The following is a 24,088-nucleotide window of genomic DNA, read 5'->3' as shown; positions in this document are numbered from 1 at the left end:
TGCCATCACATCTCCACAACCATTTGCTTCCCTTGCAGTATCATCTCGTCTATAAGTCCATTCAAGTGGGTCATTCAACCACCAGTTGTAGCTCTATTTGTATTGCAGGTTTATTGTTCTCGCAGCTCCAAGATTACGCACTCCTCGCTGCAGAGAAGGCACTTCAGGGTCCTCTTCAATGTGTCATCTGAGATTATTTGGCTAGGAATCAGTCACCAACTTCTTTGAAGTTGTGCCCCTGGAGGTACTAAAAGAAATTCTTCAACTTGAGGCTAAGAAATTCAGAGATCGTGTTTACTTCTCAAACTCGGATATGGTAGGCAGTAGCCTTAAGTTGATACTAGACCCAAGGAAGTCTCGCAGGGGAACGATCCACTTCCCTCATTCCATCACTCTACATCGTCAAATGGAAACTCTTCTCAACATGGTCATCAGAGACAAACAAGCAGACAATAAGAAGCTCTTTGCAGGTCAAGAAGAACACTATGCAGTTTATGACTCATACATTGAGTTGAATGAGCACTAGGAAGAGCATGTGGTAATCAATGATCCAACTCAAACCCCCCCTCAAGCCAACTCTACAACCACATCACCCGTGATAACCTTGAACTAAAAAGTCCACTTAAGAGATCAGGTTACTGGCCTATTAGAGGAAAATTTGGTTTACTCTTGGAATTTGGTCAGCTTTTTGTTCTTGATATATATATATATATGGTACATAGTTTCTTTTTCTTGTTATAATTTCCAATAGCAGATTTGTGTTTCTTTTTCTTGTTATAATTTCCAATAGCAGATTTGTTTATGTTTCTAGACTAGATAGGTACAAATAGTTACTCTTGGGATTTGGTCAGCTTTTTGTTCTTTTGATATATATATGGTACATATTCTTTTTCTTGTTATAGTTTCCAATAGCAGATTTGTTTGTTTAAGTTTCTAGACTAGATAGATACAAATACCTATATGGTACATAGTTTCTTTTTCTTGTTATAGTTATAGATACAAATACCTATATGGTACATAGTTTCTTTTTCTTGTTATAGTTTCCAGTAGTAAATTTGTTCTTTTTCTTGTTATAGTTTCCAGTAGTAAATTTGTTTAAGTTTCTAAAAAACCAGTTTTACGATCTTCTATCCTTTTGTTTTTCATAGGTTTTGAAAAGCACTCAACAAATGGTTGAAATGTAATCTTTTAAAAAATTAAATGATCGATTTACAAACAAACAAAAAATATTCGTATTAACCTATATTATTAGTATTCGTATTAACCAATATTATTTTTTGATATTATGGTCCAAAAGATCATACATTTCCGTTTGTTTAGGAATAATATCCCAAAGTGACCCAGAAAAAGTAATTACAATCAACAAACACTTATATTTCAATATCTCATTAACTGGATCTTCGGATACTGACTTGATCTTCAGATCGAATCCCATGCCAAGCCTTACTAAACTATACACATCGATCAAAACCTGGCTCTCAGACACTGCACAATCTTTACAATTAGAGAGTGATGACTTAGATCGACAGCAATGTTCCAGTGAGATCAATATTGCGGCACTGGATTCTCGGTTCTCATGATCAGATGGGTGTACTGGCTTTTGCATTAAGAGAGATGCAGGAATTTTATATGGCCCCATATAACTATTCTGTTTCGGATTTGAACTCTTAGAATTCGACCTAAACTGGTCCACTGATGATGCAGCTGGTCTGCCATGCCCATCTTGTTTACTGTCATAAGCCGCTGCCTTCCAAACGCTTCCATGGCTTCATTTTCCAATCTCCTCTCCAAAATAATAACGACGCAGACACCCTGCTTGGAGATCACTGAAATCACACACGAATTGGTGGGAATTCTCCACCATCAGCTCTCCCACCTTAATTGCCTTGACATCTGCGCCATATGGAAGGAACAGTGATCGCTGAGAAATCATTTGAAGCATAATAAAAGGCCAACCTAACACGTTTAAGTACTCTGAACAAGAAACAAAATTTAAGTCAGAAGCATTGTTAGTGTGAAGAAAAGGAAAGAATTGATAACTCATAATCTGAGTATGCAATATGTCATAATAAGCATGTTGATCCAGACGCAAGCAAATTTCTCGTTCTAAGAAATGGTGGGGGTTGAAGTACCATAGCTACTGAAACACTAGAAGTAGTCGACCAACAGAGTTGAGGATTTATGAACAGACAGCAACTTCTGTAGTATAAAACTGATTGGCCTACCCTCCCTTGAAGAAAGTTAGCAGATAGAGAAAATTGAGTCCTCATTTCTTCGTTTGGCATTCTCGTTTCCTCTGATTGACCTACCCTCCGTTGAAGGAAGTTTGCATATAGAGAACTGATTCCTCGTTTCTTCGTTTGACCACCGCGTTTCCTTTCGGTCTGTTACAGAAAATGTTAGCAAATACTTGTGAATCAGGCCACTGAAATAATCAACATAGTTAATATACTAATTCTTTCCCTCAACTCTGGGAAACAAATATAGTACCAAACATAAAGCCAACCATCAAACCCACAAGGCTCTTGAAAAAGTCTAGTACTGAAAAAGGGCAATCTTCTGTGAATTGAATTCCATAGAATATACTAGGAACCCTTTGTACATCTCCAAGTGATGTCAATATACATTAACACAGACGAGACATATTCTTATTATTGATTATAAGTACGCAAGATATAAATATATATATAAAGGTGAAAATAGCATCCCAGGTAAAAAATACTCTAAAAGAATCGACTGTGAGAACTTCACCTCGTAGTATGATTCTTCTTGGAGAGTTCAAGAACGAAATCATTCAAAGTCTTCCTTATTTCCGTTTAAAAAGCTCGAAACTTTCCACAGAACCTGGCATTGACATGAATAGGCAACTGAAGTCTTCAAAATTAATCCCTCTAAGCATGCCAAAAACTAAAAAGTACCTCCGAGTAGGATTCCTCTCAAAGAGCTTAAGTACCAATTCATTCAAAGTTTTCCTTATTCTGTTCGAGGAGCTTTGAAACTTTCCATGGAGCCTAGCATTGACAAGAATGTGCACCTGAAGTCTTCAAAATGTATCCAAGCAAGCATCCCCAAAACTGAAAATGCACAACCTAGAGATAGTAGCAAATACATATGACACTTGCCCGTTACCAATGTGCAATATATCTAGCTATTATAATCAGTCTGATAAAAATAGCTTTATACTGCAGAGAATTCCTTATTTCTGGTTGAGAAGCTTGAACCTTTCCATAGATCCTAGCAGTGACAAGAACGTGCACCTGAAGTCTTCAAAATGTATCCATCTAAGCATCCCCAAAACTGAAAATGCACAATCTAGAGATTGTAGGAAATACATAATGAAACTTGCCCGTTACCAATGTGCAACATATCTTCAGCTATTATAATCAGTCTGATAAAAATAGCTTTATACTGCATAGAACGATGTTCCGTTGAGTCATTTATATAATTTCAAGTTAGCATGTGATTATTTTCAAGTTCTACATACAGTGGACCTTTCTGGCCCATGAATAACAACACTGCCAATGAATTTGGTTAGATGATAATCATGCAGATGGGGCATTGCAACCTTTTGAATTAAGTATATAGAAAGTTCTAAACACTGTTATTTCAATTCCAAGCATTCAAGGAATTTTGCTAAACAGATAGTCCTCATTTTCTGGACGTTCAGTGGATTGGCTAAGTGACAACTTCAGGAAATTTGGGTAATTCCAAAAAGTACAGACAATGACCATATTCACTTCTAATGAAGTTCTAGGTCGCCATGAAGGAGTCAAACTTCTTGTACCATTGCCTGGGAGACTATCTCAAGCCATACAATAATTTTATGAGCTTGCAAACTAATCTTATGGTACGACCTTGTACAAAACCTTTTGGTTGTTCCATTGAGATTTCCATTGGGATCTCTATTAAGAAAAGTTGTTTTAACATCAACCTATTGTAATTCAAGGTCAAGTAATGCAATTAGTGCTAACATGGTACGAATAGAAACAAGTTTTGTGACTGGTGAAAAAATATCATGAAAGTCAATACCTTCTAACTGAGAGTGCCCTTTTGCTACCAGCCTCGCTTTATATCTTTCAACACTTCCATCAACATTTCTCTTCAATTTGAAGACCCATTTACATCCAACAACACTTCTCCCTTTAGGAAGTTCTAGAAGATCCCAAGTTTTGTTCTTGAATAAGGAATCATTTTCCTCATCCATAACCTTCTTCCATTTTCACTATCTACATCATCCATTGCTCCCTGATAACAAGAAGCTTCCCCATCTTCAATAATCAAGGCAACAGATGAAGTAGAATCTTCATACCTCTTGGGTGTTCTTCTTTCCCTTCCAAACCTCCTAAGAGTGACTAGTTGTTGAACTTCTACAGTTTCCTTTACATCTTCTTCGCCTTTTCTTTCAAAGGTTTCTTCTTCCTTCCAATTTTATGGAAAAAGTTGAGTCCCCAACTAAATTTGAAATTCAGTGATACCTATTCTTTTTCAACCTTTACAACATCCGATTTTAGAAGAGAAGATTCATCAAATGTTACATCTCTACAAATAACAACCTTGTACGTAGAAGGATCCCACAAACCTGTATCCTTTCATAGCATCGTCACACCCAACAAAGACATAACATTTTTCTTTTGGGTCTAACTTAGAACATTGATTCTTTGGAATAAGAGCATAGGTATTAGAACCAAAAATTCTTAAATATGAATAATCACAAGACTAACCCGACCAAATTTCTTCTAGAATTTTACAATTAATAGCAACTGAAGGTGATTTGTTCACCAAATAACAAGCAATGGATATTGCTTCTACCCACAGCTCCTTCTGCATATTAGCATTGTTGATCCATAAGAGTCTTATTCATACTTTCAGCGACACCATTTTGTTGAGTATAGACAACAGTTTCGTGTCTAAAAATCCCTTCATCCTTGCAATATTGTTCAAATTCTAAATCAGTAAATTCACTACCATTGTCTGTTCTTAAATATTTAAATGCATTGCCTGTTTTCTTTTCCATCATAGCTTTAAACTGTTTAAAAGCATTAAATACATCAGTGTTTCTTTTTAACATATAGACCCAAATTTTCCTAGAGTAGTCATAAATTGTTACGAAATAAGATGCACCTCCATAAGATATTGTAGGAGATGGTACCTAAAGATCAAAATGAATATAATCCAAAAATTCTTTACTATTATGACTACTAGCTTTAATTTTTTGTCTACATTGTTTTCCACATACACAATGTTTGCAAAACTCCAAACTCAACAATTTCAAATTAGGAAGTAGTTTGAAATTCGTTAATCCCCGAAGGCCCTTCTCGCTCATGTAGCTTAGTTGTTGATGCCATAGGCAAGTATCTTCCTCCTCAGATACAGCTATTGCCTCATTAACCTGAGTACCTCCTTTAAGTCTGTAAAGGTTTCCGGACTTTTCTACCTTCACAACAACTAGAGCACCCTTTGAAACTCTCAGCTCTCCACCTTAACCTATAAACTTGTAACCTTCTAAGTCTAATAATCCCAAAGAAATCAAATTCTTTTTCAACTCAAGTACATGTCTAACATCGTTCTAATCGTACCATCACACAGCGTAATTCTGACATTTTCCACCCCAATAGTTTGACTAAATACATTATTACCTATAAACACAAATTGCCATTCATAATTTGATATGGAGTGAATCAGTTTCTATGCGGACTCATGTGATGAGAAGCACCAGAATCTAATAACCAAACTTCAAAATGTTGAACAACATTGCAATTAGACAAAGCTTCATCTATCATACCTAATTTAGCAAACAAAACTTCATCAATCATACCTGACTCAACTTGATTTGCTTCCTTCTTTGGGTTTTCACTATGCTTTTCTTTTCCAACAATCATTCTTGAGATGCTTTGTTTTGTTGCAGAACCATCATTTACCTTTACACTTTTTTCCTTTTGACTTTGATCTGGAAGAACTTTTTGATTTTTTTCCTCTCCCTGGACTGGCCTCTAGATACCATAGCTTCTAGTGTGGAAGTTTCAATGCTAGACTTCCTCTATACTTCTTCATATGACAAAGCTCCCACAACAGAATCAAATATTAAATATTCAATTGAGCTCAAACTATTGGAAGTCACAAAGTGATCCCAAGGCTCAAGCAAGGAGCATAACAATGTAATGGCTTTATCTTCTTTTTCAAATTTGACCTCCATATCAGTCAACTGGCAAATAAGTGTATTAAATATATTTAGATGTTCTACAATTTTAGTGCCCTCCTTCATCCGAAGACTATGCAACTACCTCTTCAAATAAATTTTGTTGGTTAAAGGCTTGGTCATATACAAAGTTTTCAATTTATTCCACAAACCTATTGCTGAAGTTTCTTTAACAATATTGAAGAGAACATTATCTGAGAGACACAACCTTATGGTACTGAGAGCTTAGGCATCTAAGTCCTCCCATTCCAAATTTGTCATGCTAGCCGGTTTTCTTTTTACCCCATCTAATGCTTTGTGCAAGCCTTGTTAGACCAACAAATCTCGTACCTTCAATCTCCACAATGCAAAATTGTATTTGCCGATGAACTTCTCCACCTCAAACTTGGCATTAGTCATTTTGGCCATTTTTCTTCCTACATGGGCTCTTTCAAATTTCTTTTTAACTTTAAAATAGAATGGGTTTTTTCTAGGTTCCTTCGCCTAGGATTTTCCTTCCTTTCAAAATTTTTGCTTTCAACTAGAGTTTTCCCTTTTTAAATTTTCTATCTCCCTATTTGAATTTTAATTTTCTAAAATTTCTGCCAAATGGATTTTCCACCAGGGTTTCTAATTTCTCACAAAAAGTTGTCTCTTTTTCCAAACAAATTTCCAGAATACCCAAATAAATTTTGTATTTTTTTCTTCAAACAAAATCCTGCTTTCCCCTTTTTATTTCAAAAAACCATAACCAAAAATATTTCCACTAATTCTTTAGAAACCCTACTCCATTTCAACAGAAAAAATTCCAGAGTTTAACTTCCATGAATTATAAACGGTTCTAAAACAAGTTTTCATTTCTCCCACAAATTTTTTTTAAAGAAACCCAAAGAAAAATTTCAACTCATTCTTCACAGAAAAACAATTCTTTAGTGATTATTTTTAGAAATAAATATCTGCAAAAGATTACCCTGGCCCGGTGGCTGGATTTCTGCCTGAACCCGGCTAGTTTTGTTTCTTTCATTTGGTTTTCTACTGGTCACAAGACCATGCTTCCTCAGTTGGCCTGGACACAACTTCTGCCCACAAACAGAACTTTATTGCTGAAGCTGGCAGTGTTGGAGGCCACCCTCTTGGACTTGCTACGATCTCATCGTTGGCACTGTTATTGCCCAACAGGCACAAGAGGCTATGCAACCACAATCTAAGTGGTTTGTTTACGGTTGGTAGGAACAAATCTTTGTTTCGCTCATCTCTTTTTTGCTGCTCATCAGCTTCTTGACAGGGTTTTAACACTAATTCTCACGCACTTCTGACAGGCATTAACATTTTTGAGCCCGCCTGATTCCCTTGGCGGCAGAAATAATTTACCAAAAAAAGATATGTTTACTTCTGCGGATCTTCCTCTCACAACCACATGGCTCAGATACCACTTGTTGGTATTTGCAGAAACAAGAAACTAAATTCATACACAAATAGACACAGATTTTAGATGGACCCTGATAGCGTGTCAAAACCCTGATAGTGTGTCAAAGAAACCTCCACGGGCAAGGGATTGGAATTCTTATTATTCGTGGTCAAAAAATGACTCTCCAACAATACATCAAGCCTCTCAGGCAACATCATTTTAATATGAAGACTTCGTTACATAACTTCCTATGGTTATGCAACTGTCTGAACGGTAAAGCCATCTTTACTGAGATAATTACATTTTTTAACAATTTTTTTAATTTGTTGTCATTGTTAACAACTCATAGAACCTGCAATCATTTTTAACCAGGAAAGAGTTCAAAGATTCTAAATCTGATAGAATTTGTAATAAGCTTTACATAACACTACATTATTCGAGCAGTGACTTGTGAGGAATAGCCAAATGCCAAAAAATCATCTAACTAGCAGCAACCATATCAGTCTATAGACTGAATACAACATGAGCAAAGAGTTTTGTGTGAGGGTAGTTCAGGTAAGCTTGATTCAGTCAGAATCAATTTACGGATGGTCGTTTTCAAGCTCCTAACTTTGTTGCATTAACTCTGAAAAGATTTCCATGACCACCAACACACCAGCACAGTGTTTGAGTATAATTTCAAGTTCAATCTATAGTTAAACATCACTGGCATAATGTTGTATCACATTTGATTCCCTTTAATCAAAGGAAAACAACGTTTGGACCAATATTTAAATTTCATAGAGACTACCTCAAACTGCAGATCGGGTTCCTCTCTGTTTCCATCTTAAGAAAGAGTTTGATTCTCGAAAGACCCAAAATCTTATCCAGGTAAGTGTCAGCATACCTCAACAATCACTAGAGCAAACAAGCTTTGAGATAATTACATATCAACTAAATTGATTCTGCTCCACAAGCTTGTGTCTAGTGCCAATCCCGCTACCTTAGATCAATTGGAGATCAAAGTTCAAGTGGTAAGTCAATGGTAAATCAACACAGAAGGCCATTTGTTTCGTACAGATGGATTCAGGGAAATCTTACGCACACAAGTGCCAGGCTGCCAGCATACGTTGACAATCATTAAAGCAAACAAATTTTGCCAGAATTACAAATCAGCTAAATTGATTCTGCTCATCAGCTTGTGTCTGCTGCCAGTCCGGCTACCCTAGATCAATTGGACATCAATGTTCACGTAGGTACTTAGTGGGAAATCAACAACGGTTAGGAGCCATTTGTTGCATAGAGATGGATTCATGGATGGTAACGGAACATAAATTGACCACTCTTGAATAAAATTATGGATTTTGAAACTGCCAGTCATAATTAAATGCACGGTACGCACAAAATCTAAACCAAACCCACTAACTCACGAACTTAATTAATATATTCCTTCATTAATCCATACAGAATTGGATTTTCAAATATCAAGCCAAACTGAATTCTCATCAGCTCCAGAAATACCAGCCTTTACCATCTTTGTTTTCTCATATATCACTTACCAGCTATGTGACATGTGTGATAATCCTTGAAGATTGTGTGGACTCTAACCACCAGTCTTCCGTCTCAATTATGAAACGCAAAACTATGCAAATTGCTGAATTGCAGAGCATCCTCACATAAGTGATGCATGCTGGACATGGCCACAAAGCTCCTTCTGTAGTTCTGCCTCTAATCATGCCCTCAATCTCCTAATAATTACACAGGTGTGCTGCACAATTCTAGTTCTATTCCAATTCTTACCCATACACCCATTTCATACTCTGCAATCACTTCAAAGTTCAACTTCAATTTCTGCCAAAAGTATTGCCTGCTGTAACAGCAAAATGATACAAGTTACTTGCCATCAAAAGCACACCCACAAATATTTATGGGTTGTCAACATTAATCATGACACAAATACTTGAACTGGTGGATAACGAAATACCCACTGGGAATTCATACAAAGAACATGTAAACAAGCTCCTATGATCCATTGATGCAAATAACTGCAGTCAACTTCTTGCAGGAGATATGTCCAGGGTAGTACTATAAATAAACAAAGCCCTGACATTCATGCATTTATTTACGAAATTTTTCTAATGGTTTGATTAGCATAAACTATGTCCTGACATTCAAGCATTTATTAATGAAAATTGTCAAATAGTTTGATCGGTACATGTGAATGTCATGGTAAATATGTTATGAACATTCTATGTCTATTCCATGTATCATCCATCTTTCCGGCCTTTGGAATGTGAAATCATTTAATGAAATTGTTTGCCCAATCTAAACCAAAATTAATAAAATGGAATTCCAAATATTCCCAAGAAAATTACCAAAAAAACTGAGTTAGGTTAGCTAACAAGCACCATAAAGCAAATTAACAACAGCAAGAATGACAAGAAATTAGCTTCCTTCTCGTACCAGCTTATGTTCAAAGCATTTTTACTGAATATTTGTAAACCCTACAAGACGAGCTTCAATCCTTCCAATGGCTAAGATGTGTAGTTTCCATTGGATATGCTAAAAAGGGGTTTCCCCTCTCTGGAACAATTCTCCAATAAAAGTAATAATTGAATTTGTACAGTAATGCCTGCTTACCAAGTGCAAGCTGCGTAGCTGCTTGTGGTTGTTCATGTAAATCTTTCCTTGTGCCCACAGTTTAAGTACCCACATGTATACATGCCACTGTCATGCATCTGTAAGCCCCTTATGTAGATGCCAACTTTTTGTTTCGTTTGAATGCAGCTACACAATGTCAAAAATACTATACATCACTTCTGCAAGCAAAGCGGTTCTCTTCACTAGAACAATTCTCCAAAAAAGAAATAATTGATTTTTTACAGTAATGGCTGCTTTCCAAGTGCAAGCTGCAAGGTTGTTTGTGGTTCATGTAAATCTTTCCTTATGCCAACAGTTTAAGCAAGTGGCACATGTATACATGCCACTGCCATGCATTTGTAAGCCCTTTATGTAGCTATCATCTTTTGTTTCGTTTGTAATATGTATGCGGTAATGCAAAGTCAAAAAAGACCAGACATAACTTCTGCAAGCAACTAGAAACTAAATCGCCATACATGATGTATCTATTGAAAGAATAAACACATCCAGTACATAAAACTACAGAAGACATCTGAAATTCAAGGCCAGGTCCTGTGTTGATTTAACCATGCAATGTACCATTCAAATACGTTTAGATGAGAATAATCTAACATTAAAAGAAAGTTCTACCACTTCATTAATCTCAATCTTGACTTAAAAAGTGCATACAACTCGATATTAGTCTCAAAAGACTAATTTTGCTACCTCTCTCACTGATCTAGATCAATATATCATAGTTTACCATAAGGCTGTATGCAAAGTGGATCAACATATATTAAATACAAATATACCCCCTCAATGCAGCAAAGTAGAAAGAAACCTTTTAGTGTTACACTAACAAAAATTAGTAAAGACTGATACACAAATAAAGGGGAGTGTTGAGTTGCTATTAGTACACAACACGTGCATTGAGCCAAGAAAAACTGATCATCTATGGGACAATCCAGCTTGGTATAACTTTAGATATGGACCTTGAAGTAAAATCCCTTACCCATCAAAAAGGCAGTGTAGCAGGAAGAAAAATCAGTCATTCCCACCATAATATTGTCACAAAGTTATGAGAACTAGTAATTTCAAGCTCCTGTCAGTCAATATTTGGTACCAAGAACCTTATGGCAATAAATTTATATGGGGAGATCAGAGGCACACACAAACCCAATATCTACTTAGAAAAATGGCAAAATCAATTTAAAGAGCTACCAACAAAAAATAGTAAATGCAAGATGTTATGCTCTTAACCCGCAAAATAATACCCAAATACAGAATATGCGAAGAAAAGATACCCAGAACACAGAATAGCAATGATTTTATTATTCAGAGAGCAATGTTCACATGCCTCTTCGAGGGGGCAACCTCCAATAGAGCAGAGCTCGATTACAAAATAAGACACGATGCTCCTCGCAGGGAGTCTCTATCCTTTATATATGACTCATACATGCAATACCACGAATCAATACCGTGGGTTTTATTAATACCATCTATCTAATACTACGGCTACGGCCCATTTGCAACTAACTGTGGTCCCGTCATTAATTTCGGGTTAACCACTTACAAATAATATGGGCTTTATTGACTCTTTGACTATGACGTGATCCCAAGACATAAATAAGGAGGTTAGGGTGGGACCCTAACATGCCCTCCCCCTTAAGACTAGCCTTGTCCTCAAGGCTGAAGCTGCGGAAACTGCTGAAGAATAGTAGCTGGTTCCCAAGTTGCATCTTCCGGAGAGGTGTCTTTCCATTTGACGAGGACTTCCTTAATCATGCGGCCGCGCAAGTGCTTGTCTCTTGTGGCTAGGACCTGTTCGGGTTGAAGCCAGATTGACCCTTCTTCGTCCAGTTCAGGTAGACTGGTTTGAACTCTGCAATTGTTCCCAATTACTTTCTTGAGGCATGATACATGGAAAACTGGATGGATTTTTGTAGTAGGTGGCAAAGCCAACTTGTAAGCCACTTCTCCAATGCGCTGAAGTACTTGGTAGGGTCCATAGAATTTTGGAGATAGCTTCTGACAACCCTTGTCTTTGAGTGATGTTTGCTTATATGGTTGCAGCTTCAAAAAGACTTGGTCCCCTTCTTGAAATTGGCGCTCTAAGCGATGCTGGTGGACCTGTTGCTTCATGCGGTTCTGAGCTTGATGAAGATTCTCTCTAAGATGGGCAAGCATGGTTGCGCGGTGTTGTAGGAGTTGATCCACTGCTTGTACTTTGGAGCACCCCTTGAGATAAGAAAAAGGGGAAGGCGGAAGTTGACCATATACTGCTTCATAAGGAGTCATTTTAGTAGTGGCATGATAGTTGGTGTTATACCACCATTCAGCCAGAGGTAACCACTGTACCCAAAGGTGTTGCTTTTCTGAAGTGAAACACCTAAGGTAGGTTTCTAGACATTTTTTGACGGCTTCGGTTTGACCATCCGTTTGCAGATGATAGGAAGTGTTGAGTTTTAGTTGAGTGCCCTGTATCCTGAAGAGTTCTTGCCAAAATTACTGGTGAAGATCGGGTCGCGATCAGACACAATAGAAGTGGGCATGCCATGCAGTTTAAATATCTGATCCATGAAAGATTGAGCAACCAAAGTTGGTGTAAACAGGTGGGGTAGGGCACAAAAATGAGCATACTTCGACAGGCGGTCCACCACCACCATGATGACTGACTTGTTCCCTGATTTTGGAAGACCTGTAATGAAATCCATAGAAACCTCCGTCCAAATTGATGTCGGAATGGGCAATGGTTGTAATGTGCCTGGTGTGTTGACGGTTTCCCCTTCGTGGCATTGGCAGACATCACATTTTGCTACAAAAGTAAGGATGTCCTTTTTCATGCCGGTCCAAAAAAATGATCTTCTGGTGCGAGCATAAGTTTTCTGAAAGCCCGAATGTCTTGCAATGGGAGATGAGTGCAATTCGGCCAATATGCGACTTTTGAGGGTTGATGTTGGTGATATTACGACTCTGTCCCTGTAGCGAAGAATATCATCCTGCCAGGAGTAGCCCTTGATGGAATTTGGATCTACCTGCAATTGAGAAATGAGTTGGGATAGCCCGGGGTGTGAAAACCATTCTCTGCGAGCTTCTTCAATCCATTCTGGAATGGGGAGGGAAATTGCCAGCAGAGTACTTTCGTCCTCAAATTGGCAAGATAATGCATCTGCTACCCTATTGTCTTTTCCTTTCTTGTAAATGATCTCATAATCATATCCCAGCATTTTGGCGAGCTATTTATTTTGTTATGGGGAAGATAGGCGTTGCTCCATAAAATATTTAAGACTGTGATGATCTGTGCAGATTTGGAAACGTCGCCCCAATAAGTAAGGTCGCCAAGTGTCGACTGCATGTAAGATGGCCATCATTTCTTTTTCATAGGTAGATTGGCCCAGATTCCTCCCACTTAGTTGTTGGCTTGTGAAGGCCAAGGGTCGCCCTTCCTGTATTAAGACTGCCCTAATACCTGTCCCCGAAGCATCACATTCAATGAAAAAAGATTTGCTGAAGTCAGGTAGTGCTAAGACTGGAGTGGAACACATGGCATTTTTGAGAGCTGTAAATGCCTGTTGGGCTTCCTCATTCCAGAAGAAGGAATTTTTCTTTAGGAGTTGGGTGAGGGGCTTCGCTATGCGGCCATAGTTGCGGACAAATTTACGATAATAGCCAGTGAGTCCCAAAAATCCTCTCAAGCTCTTCAAGGTCTTAGGTTGAGGCCATTCTTGCATTGCCTGGATCTTTTTGGGGTCCACCTTGACACCTTCCCGCCCCACAATGTGGCCCAAATACTCAACTTCTTCCATGCCAAACGAACACTTGGACATCTTGACAAATAATTTATGTTGGCGGAGCAGTTGCAAGAGTAGATCTACATGCTGAAGATGTGCAGCCCAAGTGCCACTATAGATGAGGATGTCATCGAAGAAGACCAGGACAAATTTCCTGAGATATGGTTTAAGAATGTGATTCATAAGGCTCTGAAAAGTAGAAGGGGCATTACAAAGACCAAATGGCATGACCAGGAACTCATAATGGCCTTCATGAGTTCGGAAAGCAGTCTTGGGAATGTTGACTTCATGCGAATTTGGTGGTAGCCTGAGCGAAGATCCAGCTTAGTGAAGAATTGAGCCCCATTGAGTTCGTCCAGCAAATCGTCAACCACCGGGATGGGAAATTTATCTTTGACTGTTAACTTATTGAGGGCCCTGAAGTCGGGACACATCCGCCACTCTCCGTCTTTCTTGAGCACCATGACTACTGGGGATGAATAAGGACTAATGTTGGGACGAATGACACCTGCTTCCAAAAGTTCCTTGATTATCTTTTCTATTTCATTCTTTTGGGTGAATGGATATCTGTATGGCCGCACATTTGGGGGTTGGACCCCTGGAACCAATGTGATGCTATGATCATGTTCTCCTCGCGAGGGTGGAAGCTCCTTAGGCTTGTTAAAGACCTGCCGATGTTTATTTAAAATTTGTTGCATCTCAGGATGAATTTGCACGGACTGGGTTTCAACGACCTGGATGGCATTAAATTGAGCTACCACTCCATGATTGCCCTTTTTTAACAATTTTTCCATCCTATGCGAGCTGATGATCGAGGGGGCTCCCGCCTGGAGTCCATGGAGGGTATGTGTGCAGTTGTTTTGCTTAAAACTCATATATAACTCCTGGAAATCCATTGTGATTGGCCCAAGAGTGCGGAGCCATTCAGCGCAGAGGACAATGTCGCATCCCCCCATGTGGATGGCAAACATGTGTGTTTTCAACTGATAATCCCCCATTTGAAGTTTGACATTTTCACAGCGGCCTTCACATTTCATGGTGCCCCCATCCGCGATTTGGACTTGGAAGTTAGAAACTGCGTGTACAAAACAATGCACTGCGTCTGCGACTTTTTGATGGATGAAATTATGGGTACTTCCACTATCAATCAAGACTACTACTGGGCGATGTTTAAGAAAACCCCTGATTTTGAGAGTTTGAGGGGAAGAAATTCCTGCCAACGCATTTAGCGAAATAACTGGTTCGCCAGATACAATCTCCTTTTGGTTGTCTTCTTTTATTGCCTCAGGTTGCTCAAGTGGTGGATCTTCCTCAGTTGAGTTGTAGTCAGTGGCATCTATTTGAAAAAACTTGGGCTCCTTGCATTTATGACCAGGGGAATATTTTTCATCACAGTAGTAACATAGTCCTTGCTTCCTTCTTTCGGCCATTTCCGCGGGTGACACCTTTTGGATCTTAAGTGTCTGAGTCGTGTTGTGAGCTTGTGGGGGACGACCTTTAGCGGGGAAATTGGGGCGGCTGTATTGCGCTGCTAATGCACGTTCCACCTTACGAGCTACCTGGCAAGCCTCCGTCCAAGTGGGAGGGTGGTGGAGTAGAACTTGAGCTTTGATGGCTTCTTTAAGACCGCTGATCAAACATTCCGTGTAGAACTCATCTGTGAGACCCTTAGTGCGGAAGGCTAAGGCTTCAAAAGCGGTAATATATTCATCCACTGTACCCGTCTGTCGGAGCTTAGTGAGACGCCCCAAAAAAGAGTCTTCCTGTTCAAAGCGATCTCGAAGAGCTTTGGTAAATTGGGCCCAATTCTGAAAAGGTCCATTGCAACGCTGATGCCATTCCCCCCATTGCCATCGTTCATTGTCCAAGTACATGGTCCCCACCATAAGCTTAGTCCCATCATCTAGGATATGATTCAATTTGAAATACTGCTCCATTTGTGCTAGCCATGCAGATGTGTGAGAACCGTCAAATTTATGCATATCCAACTTGGGAGGTCGCTGACTGGGTGGTGGATGGGTGTGCCAGACGTGAGGAGAGTGGCTAGACTCACCCTCATGGCTGCTGCGGATCTGATGGAGCTGCGGGACTGATGTCTGCTGCTGCGGCACTTCTTTGCACACGCGGATCTGGAATAGATGATGTGTGATCCCCCGATAGAAAAGGGAACTATGGTCTTGAGGAGTGTCAGGTGCTACAGATCGCAATATACATAAGGGTCTGACAGTAGTACTCGGCCCAATGTTTCAGGGCTCTAACTAAGGAGGATCGACCGTACCCTTAGCCGTACAACCCGACTACCCTATCGTACGGGAGAGTAATCTCTCCGAGTGCTGTTCTCGGTGTACTGTAGCCACAGGACGGCCGAAGGTTTATCTATGGTGAGGTTTCAAGGGAGCCTAGGGGGCTTCCTATATACCCAAAGGGTATGTGGAAGACAGTCCGTGCGCGGTTCTGTCTAATGCGCTACTACTACTCGAAGGGGTGCCCACAAGGGTTACAAGGGAGTCCAACAGACGTGACCACCTCTTGTATTTCCTGCGTGCATGCCTCCCCAAATCCGCAGGTTTATGCGCTCAACGACAGATCCCGTGGTTTAAAGACGCCGGAACACGTCTCTAGCCTAAAAAAAAAATTTGCTAAAAATTGGAGATCCCACCGAGCCCTGGAAAGTGCTCTGATACCACTTGTTATGCTCTTAACCTGCAAAATAATACCCAAATACAGAATATGCGAAGAAAAGATACCCAGAACACAGAATAGCAATGATTTTATTATTCAGAGAGCAATGTTCACATGCCTCTTCGACGGGGCAACCTCAAATAGAGCAGAGCTCGATTACAAAATAAGACACGATGCTCCTCGCAGGGAGTCTCTATCCTTTATATATGACTCATACATGCAATACCACGAATCAATACCGTGGGTTTTATTAATACCATCTATCTAATACTACGGCTACGGCCCATTTGCAACTAACTGTGGTCCCGTCATTAATTCCGGGTTAACCACTTACAAATAATATGGGCTTTATTGACTCTTTGACTATGGCGTGATCCCAAGACATAAATAAGGAGGTTAGGGTGGGACCCTAACACAAGAATACACAAATATACGGGAACACATTGTTGAACTGCCATTAATCCACCACACCCAAGAAAGACCCATCATCCATGGCACAAAAAGGGTTAACAAAACATACAATTATGAATTTTGAAGAGTCTTCTTACCCAAAAAAAGACCAATGTAGTGTGAAAAAAAAACAATCACAACTTATGTCATAAGGTTCAACAAACTTCAACCTTGAGGTTCAAAATTCGGTGGACTTCAAGAGAAATTTGAGGTTCAGCAAACCTCATCATGCATCATGGCCTTTGACCAAGTCATAGCTCAAGCTCATGACCTCATGTTGCATGTCACACTCAATCTATCTTTGTAATTTCCAAGTTTATGATAGCATTTTTTATTTTTATTGACGTCGATTTCTTACAATTTTATGCTATATTTCATTTTGAAGGTGATATATTTATACATATAGAAAATGCATATAGACGAACCTAATGGCGAACCACATTCAATCCTCATCAAAAAAAATTGAACTTGAACCGAACCAAATCATTGCCGAACCTAAACTCGAACCAAACCATGTGACTTAGGTCACAACCACCATAATATTGATACAAACTTATGAAACCAGAATATAATATCATGAATCTTATGGCAATAAAGTTATATAGGGAGGCCATAAAGCCATGTACCATCACAATATCTACAAAAAAAAATTTAGAGAAACAATAGATTTTTAGTAGGGCAGCCTAATATTCAAGCCTATGGCCCTCGTATTTATATGCAATTCATGGTAATGTGAAATTCTTAAAGTAAAAATGGCATTCACCATCACAATATCTACAAAATTTTTTCAGAGAAACAATAGTTTTTTTAGTAGGGCAGCCTAATATTCAAGCCTATGGCCCTAGTATTTATATGCAATTCATGGTAATGTGAAATTCTTAAAGTAAAAGTGACATTCTCCTTTCCGACCTCATTGGATTTCATACAGAGAAAGTAGAATTTTAGATCTCCCTCAAAATCCAGCAGACTTATCAGTTTTTCAAGATTTCAGGAATGGGGAGATTGCAATGTTTCCATTGGATTTTGTCATGTACTAGGGTATGGAACTCGTATTTAATCAAGAGCATCAAGCCCTCTATGTACCTTGATGTTGGTTGTCGAACTCCTCTGTCATAACCCTACTAAAAATGTACCCATCACTTAAACAAAATCTTGACTTGACTTGCTACGGTTTTTCTATCTTATGTTAATTGCTTAGAGGGTGATATTAATGACAGAGATCCCAAGATAGGCATTGATTTTGATGACATGTAGGTATTTGTTGTAGCATGATATTTTTGGATTATTGAATTATTTTCAGTTTAGAGATGGATTGCACTCGATACTATTTTGGTTATGTGCACCCTTACATGGTATTAAAAATGAGAACTTGTAAGTTTTGGACATATGGTTGATGAACATTATAACTTCTAGAGGATTGATGTTATATGGTTTAATCCAAGTCTTTATGTTTTTTATATCTAATTCATCATTCTACATGCTTTTATTAACATATTTGCATCAACATATATAAAAATATATATTATATAAAAATTCACTCCCGATCGAGGAGATTTTGAAAACGCCGCTCCCGCTTCTGCTCTCTCTCCCAAGCAGCCGTCGCTCTCTTTATGTTTTTTATAACTAATTCATCATTCTACATGCTTTTATTAACATATTTGCATCAACATATATAAAAATATATATTATATAAAAATTCACTCCCGACCGGGGAGATTTTGAAAACGTCGCTCCTGCTTCTGCTCTCTCTCCTAGGCAGCCTTGCCATAAAGCCATGTACCATCACAAGCTCTACAAACTCGTAACAGAACGAGAAAATCAACGCTTGTGACATGGACATAAAAAGCAGAAAGATGCAATAGATGGCCAGTATAAATAGACGAATGGAATAGATAGCTTGTACAAACAGAGAGATGAAATACTTCGCGAGTACTATGAGGCAGATTTTTCTTAATGTGGCTTATCTTTGCATGTACAGCAGGTGCAACTGGATTTGGCAACAAATATTAAATCCTATATACTTTCTCATAAAGTGATGGTATTTTGCTACAAAATCTAAACCTACAAAACAAATATGAATTAGTATATTTCATGGAGAGATACAACACAGAATAAAAAGAAGTTGTTAGTCAAGAAATCAACAACTCACATTTAGGATATTTAGTGGCCCGACCTACACCATACAAGCAACCACTAAAACTAAGAGAAGTGAATAGGAAAATTCCATGGCCTGAAAATGTCACAAGAACAGAAAAATATATAAAGAAACTGCATATTGTGTCAATTAATAGTGCAGAAGATTAGGTCCACTAAGTATAGAAGACAAATTATGTATGGAAAAAGTAACACAGAAATAATAATTTTCAAAATAAAAAATAAAAAATTTAGAGTAATATACATGAAATAAGAGACCTTTGCATGAAATGGATAGGCAAACCAAAGACACTTATAGAAGACAAATTATGTATGGAAAAAGTAACACAGAAATAATAATTGTCAAAATAAAAAATAAAAAATTTAGAGTAATATACATGAAATAAGAGACCTTTGCATGAAATGGATAGGCAAACCAAGGACACTTAGCTATATGCTGAACATATTTAAGATCAAAAAATAAGTCTCATTGAAATTTATATAGATAATGTATAAATGTGTTTCAAAATACACATAATGTGACTAGTCATCATGTACACAAATAGCTTGTGAGCTATAGGGTATAATGGCTGAATGTGTACAAAAATGCAAATAGAGCCCATGTGGTATAACATATGGACTCCTAACACAGAAGCTACTGCACTGGCATGTCTGCGCTAATTAGTGAGATGATCTTGCTGGTCTCACCCGTACTGCTGCTCGTGTATTTTTGTACACATTCAGACATTATGACGTAGTCTTTAACGCGACTTTTTGAAAGCCTTTCCGGCGATTTTTTCCGGTGAAAATCCGGCAGTAATTTATTGAAATCGAAGTTTGATAACTATTTTCTGCACAATGAAAGCGTCCCAGGGGTTTTTCAGGGTGCTGAATCCGAATATGCAGTTAAAAAACCATTTTAACTGCAACAAATCATGATTTCATCTCAATTTCTTCCGCCGGATTCCGTCACCGGAATCTCAAAAAGTCGCATTATAGACAACTCCAGACATTATACCCTATGGCTCAAAATGCATTTGTGTACATGATGACTAGTCCTATTAGGTGTATTTTGAGACACGTATACATTATATATAGATTTCAATGACAATTATTTTTTGATTTTAAATATGTTCAGCTGGTAGCTAAGAGTCGTAAGAGTCCTCGACTTGCCTATCCTTTTCATGCAAATGTCTCTTCTTTGATGTATATTACTCGCAATTTTTATATTTTATTCTGACCATTATTATTTCTCTCGTCCTTTTTCCATATATATTTTGTCTTCTAGACTTAGCGGGACGAATATTCTGCACTTCTGCACTATTAATAGACACAATATGCAGTTTATTTATATATTGTTCTTGTATTTATCTAAAGCATTAATTGACTTCAAATATAAGCGGCTAAATTCATTACTTTTGTGAGAACATCTACATGAATAATCTTTGCATACTTGTGAATTAAGCCGCACTGTAAGTGGAGCATTAGTGTAGTTGTTGTTTCATACCCAATTTATAGTACGTGCAAAAGCGACATCTATACATGTATCCTCGGCCACATGCTCCACAACACTCAACGGTCCTGATCCATATAATCATTTTCTTGCAGTGCCGTGAGACTCGTCCAAGACCTAGAAATGGATTAATGACTTCAAACATACACCCTCATTAATGCAGCTGTACAACACATTAGCTTTGTTGAAATGATAACAACATTATAAAGGTGATTCAGCATATATTTCAATGGTAACATCATTAACTGTGTGCCATCATGTGAAATTCAATGGAGACATTATTAAATTCGTGCGTAATATAAATCTACAAAACATGCATGGAGGCAAGCATAAAACAATACAAGGTAATAAACAGCCAGCATGTGGATTGATGGGTTGCAGGACAAGCATGTGTAGTATAGAGGGATGTGAAAAAACAATACTTAGAATTATACCTATAGATTAGGCCAATAAAAATATTTATACTCACAGATAATTTGCCCAGTTTATGCTCCCGTGCTATGTCTGCATCTCTATGAGGCGACTTCCCCTTGTCTGTGGTCTGCCGAACAGACTCTGCAGACCCTGAGATATATGAATGCCAATATTTATCAAAAATTGCAAACGCTGTGTAGGTTTAAGTAACTTATCAACTTTGCTGAAAAGAGAGCATTATAAAGATAATTAATTATTAATTGTCAATCATCATATTGATGGTGGCCTAATTAAATTCATGCATAATACAAATTTAGGAAAAATGCCTGGAAGCGAGAATGAAGGGTAATAAACCAACCATACATAAATGGCTGAAATAGGATAGGTGCGCATAGAACAACCAGACGTGAAAATGTAAAAACTTAAACTTATATTTAAATATACTTCGTAGTAGAAAAAACTAAATCTCTGACAAGGAGAATGTAGTGCGAGCCTTTCAGAGTTGCAGTTTGCCGCTAGATAGATGTAACGTACAAAACCTAAATACATAAATAAAAGTAACAACTCAATTTAAGCGAAATTTTTAGAGGGTATTATGTGCTCATTTTTGTATGATTTGACACCATTTGTTTCCAATTAGTCCATCACTCATTTTGCGTGAAAGACTTCTGATTTGGAATGAATATATATATATATATATATATATTAACTTACTTCAACCAAGGCTTGTGTTTGTAACTTGTAGGCCTTGCCCAACATTTGCATTGTAGACTGATTTTTCTGTTTTCCAGACACTATGAATGCTTCAGATTGCTCAGGTGAATTGCACGCAATTTAAGGGGCTGCCGATGGCCATGGTAACTCATCACCTTGAACATCAATAGTGTGTGGCATCTTAATAGGGTTGTATTATGAACCCATATGATTGATCAGGTGAATAGGACGGAATGCTGAGGCTTGCCAATGGCTGTAATAGTGTCTTGTATCTCAAACTGATGCGAATCTGAGGTCATGTGTTCTTCCCCTCTTTGTTGTTCAAAGAAAAAGAAACCTAATCACCTTGTCATCCTTCACAACTAATCCCTGGGAAAGGGTAGCTGTTCGCTTGAACCTAGAAATCGTCAACAACAGCAATCATATGTGAAGCACCAAGCAGCAAAGTGTAAAAGTCGATATTTTGCAACTTAGGGAGCTGGAATGTCGATAAAACTCGAACCAGGTCAACATCAGAACTGCTGGAGTGCACTGCCTAGTCTATGCCGGTTAAAAAAACAGGGAAATTATAGTCGGCCGTGTAGATTTTTAACCCAATGCCTCCATGGTAAAAAAGGCATAATATTACATAGAGCGACAGCATCCAAAACTGTGCTGCTTGGCGCTCCATATATGATTGCTTGAACCCAGAAATCATCAACAGCAGCAATCATATCTGAAGCGCCAAGCAGCAGAGTGTAGGAGTCGTTATTTTGCAACCTCGGGATTTGGAATGTCGATAAAACTCGAACCAGGTCAACATCAGAACTATTAGCCTGCACTGCTTGGTCTATGTCCACGAAAAAAAGAGGAGGAAAAACTTAGCAGGCCTTGTGGGTTTTTAACCCAGTGCCTCCATTGTAAGAGAAGACATAATATTACATAGAGCGGTAGCATTCAAAACGTGTGGGTTTTTAACCCAGTGCCTCCATTGTAAGAAAAGGCATAATATTACATAGAGCGGCAGCGTTCAAAACGTGTGGGTTTTTAACCCAGTGTCTCCATTGTAAAAAAGGCATAATATTACATGATAGATCGACAGCATCCAAAACTGTGCTGCTTGGCGCTCCATATATGATTGCTTGAACCTAGAAATAGTCAACAGCAGCAATCATATCTGCAGCGCCAAGCAGCACAGTTTTGGAGTCGTTATTTTGCAACCTTGGGATTTGGAATGTCGATAAAACTAGAACCATGCCAACATCAGAACTGTTAGCCTGTACTGCCTGGTCTATGTCCACGAAAAAAAGAGGAGGAAAATTATAGCCGGCCTTGTGGGTTTTTAACCCAGTGCCTCCATTGTAAGAAAAGACATAATATTACATAGAGCGGCAGCAGTCAAAACGTGTGGGTTTTTAACCCAGTGCCTCCATTGTAAGAAAAGGCATTATATTACATAGACCGGCAGCATCCAAAACATCTTGCAATGCATTGCCCGCTACCACCGCCTCCACCCAACGCGTCCACCGTCATCACCATTGCCTTTGCCCTTTCCAGCAAATTTTGGCACACAAAACTATTGTTTAAACTTGATTCCACCACAAGAAACAAAAGCATCAAATTATCCTCACACTGAAAACCAAACAATATATAAAACCCCATGATCCATTCTTAAACAAAACCCTAGTTGTGCCTGCGCCTACCCTCCATCCCATTTCCTTAACTCTAAATCCCAATGTCATACTTGCCATTGCCCTGCAAGGCTCAGCATTGTGTCCAATTTACTTTAACAAATGCAGGGCTCACAATACTGCCCAGGGCTCAGCATTGTGTCCAATTTACTTTAACAAATGCAGGGCTCACAATACTGCCCAGGGCTCAGCATTGTGTCCAATATATACTTTAACAAATGCAGGGCTCACAATGCTACACAAGGCTCAGCGTTGTGTCAAATATACTTTAACAAATGCAGGAGCTCACAATACTACCCTGTTGAGATGTCAACAAGGATTCACAATATAACCATACCTTAATACAACTCTACAGAATACCTCATTACAACCGTATGACACATATATATATATATATATATATATTAAATAATTAATATAAATAATTAAAATCAGATAGGAATGAAAGCTGGTTTCTTATTTATTCCAGGTGGTGTGGTTTTCTGGAATAATAATAAGAATGATGAGTCAATGTGCATTAGTTACCTGATTTCACATTTA

General features: G+C 38.4%; 1 protein-coding gene across 1 annotated transcript; it reads right to left on the bottom strand.

Moving 5' to 3' along the window:
- Positions 1–1,549: 1,549 nt before the first annotated feature.
- Positions 1,550–23,866, bottom strand: LOC149209869 (uncharacterized). Its single transcript, XM_089396524.1, has 5 exons — positions 21,879–23,866; positions 21,220–21,314; positions 10,203–10,349; positions 2,133–2,384; positions 1,550–1,974 (listed from the first exon to the last, which is right to left on the bottom strand). The coding sequence occupies exons 3-5, from the start codon at positions 10,275–10,277 to the stop codon at positions 1,966–1,968; spliced, it is 336 nt and encodes a 111-aa protein (XP_089252650.1). The 5' UTR covers positions 10,278–10,349; positions 21,220–21,314; positions 21,879–23,866; the 3' UTR covers positions 1,550–1,965.
- Between the last annotated feature and the right edge of the window lie 222 nt (positions 23,867–24,088).

This window comes from Pinus tabuliformis, chromosome 1_2 (genome assembly GCF_031772625.1).
Source record: "Pinus tabuliformis cultivar Carrire ecotype Pingquan chromosome 1_2, CPIR1, whole genome shotgun sequence".
NCBI classification, from domain to species: Eukaryota; Viridiplantae; Streptophyta; class Pinopsida; order Pinales; family Pinaceae; genus Pinus; species Pinus tabuliformis.
Note: the sequence above shows the minus strand (reverse complement) of the source record. Positions and strands in the feature narration are given on the sequence as shown.

Coding starts and splice junctions, on each gene's coding strand:
- LOC149209869 (XM_089396524.1), bottom strand. CDS start 10,277: ATGTGGGTACTTAAACTGTGGGCACAAGGAAAGATTTACATGAACAAC. Junction 2,385..10,202: donor AGCTACGCAGCTTGCACTTG/GTAAGCAGGCAT, acceptor TTTCTGTAACAG/ACCGAAAGGAAACGCGGTGG.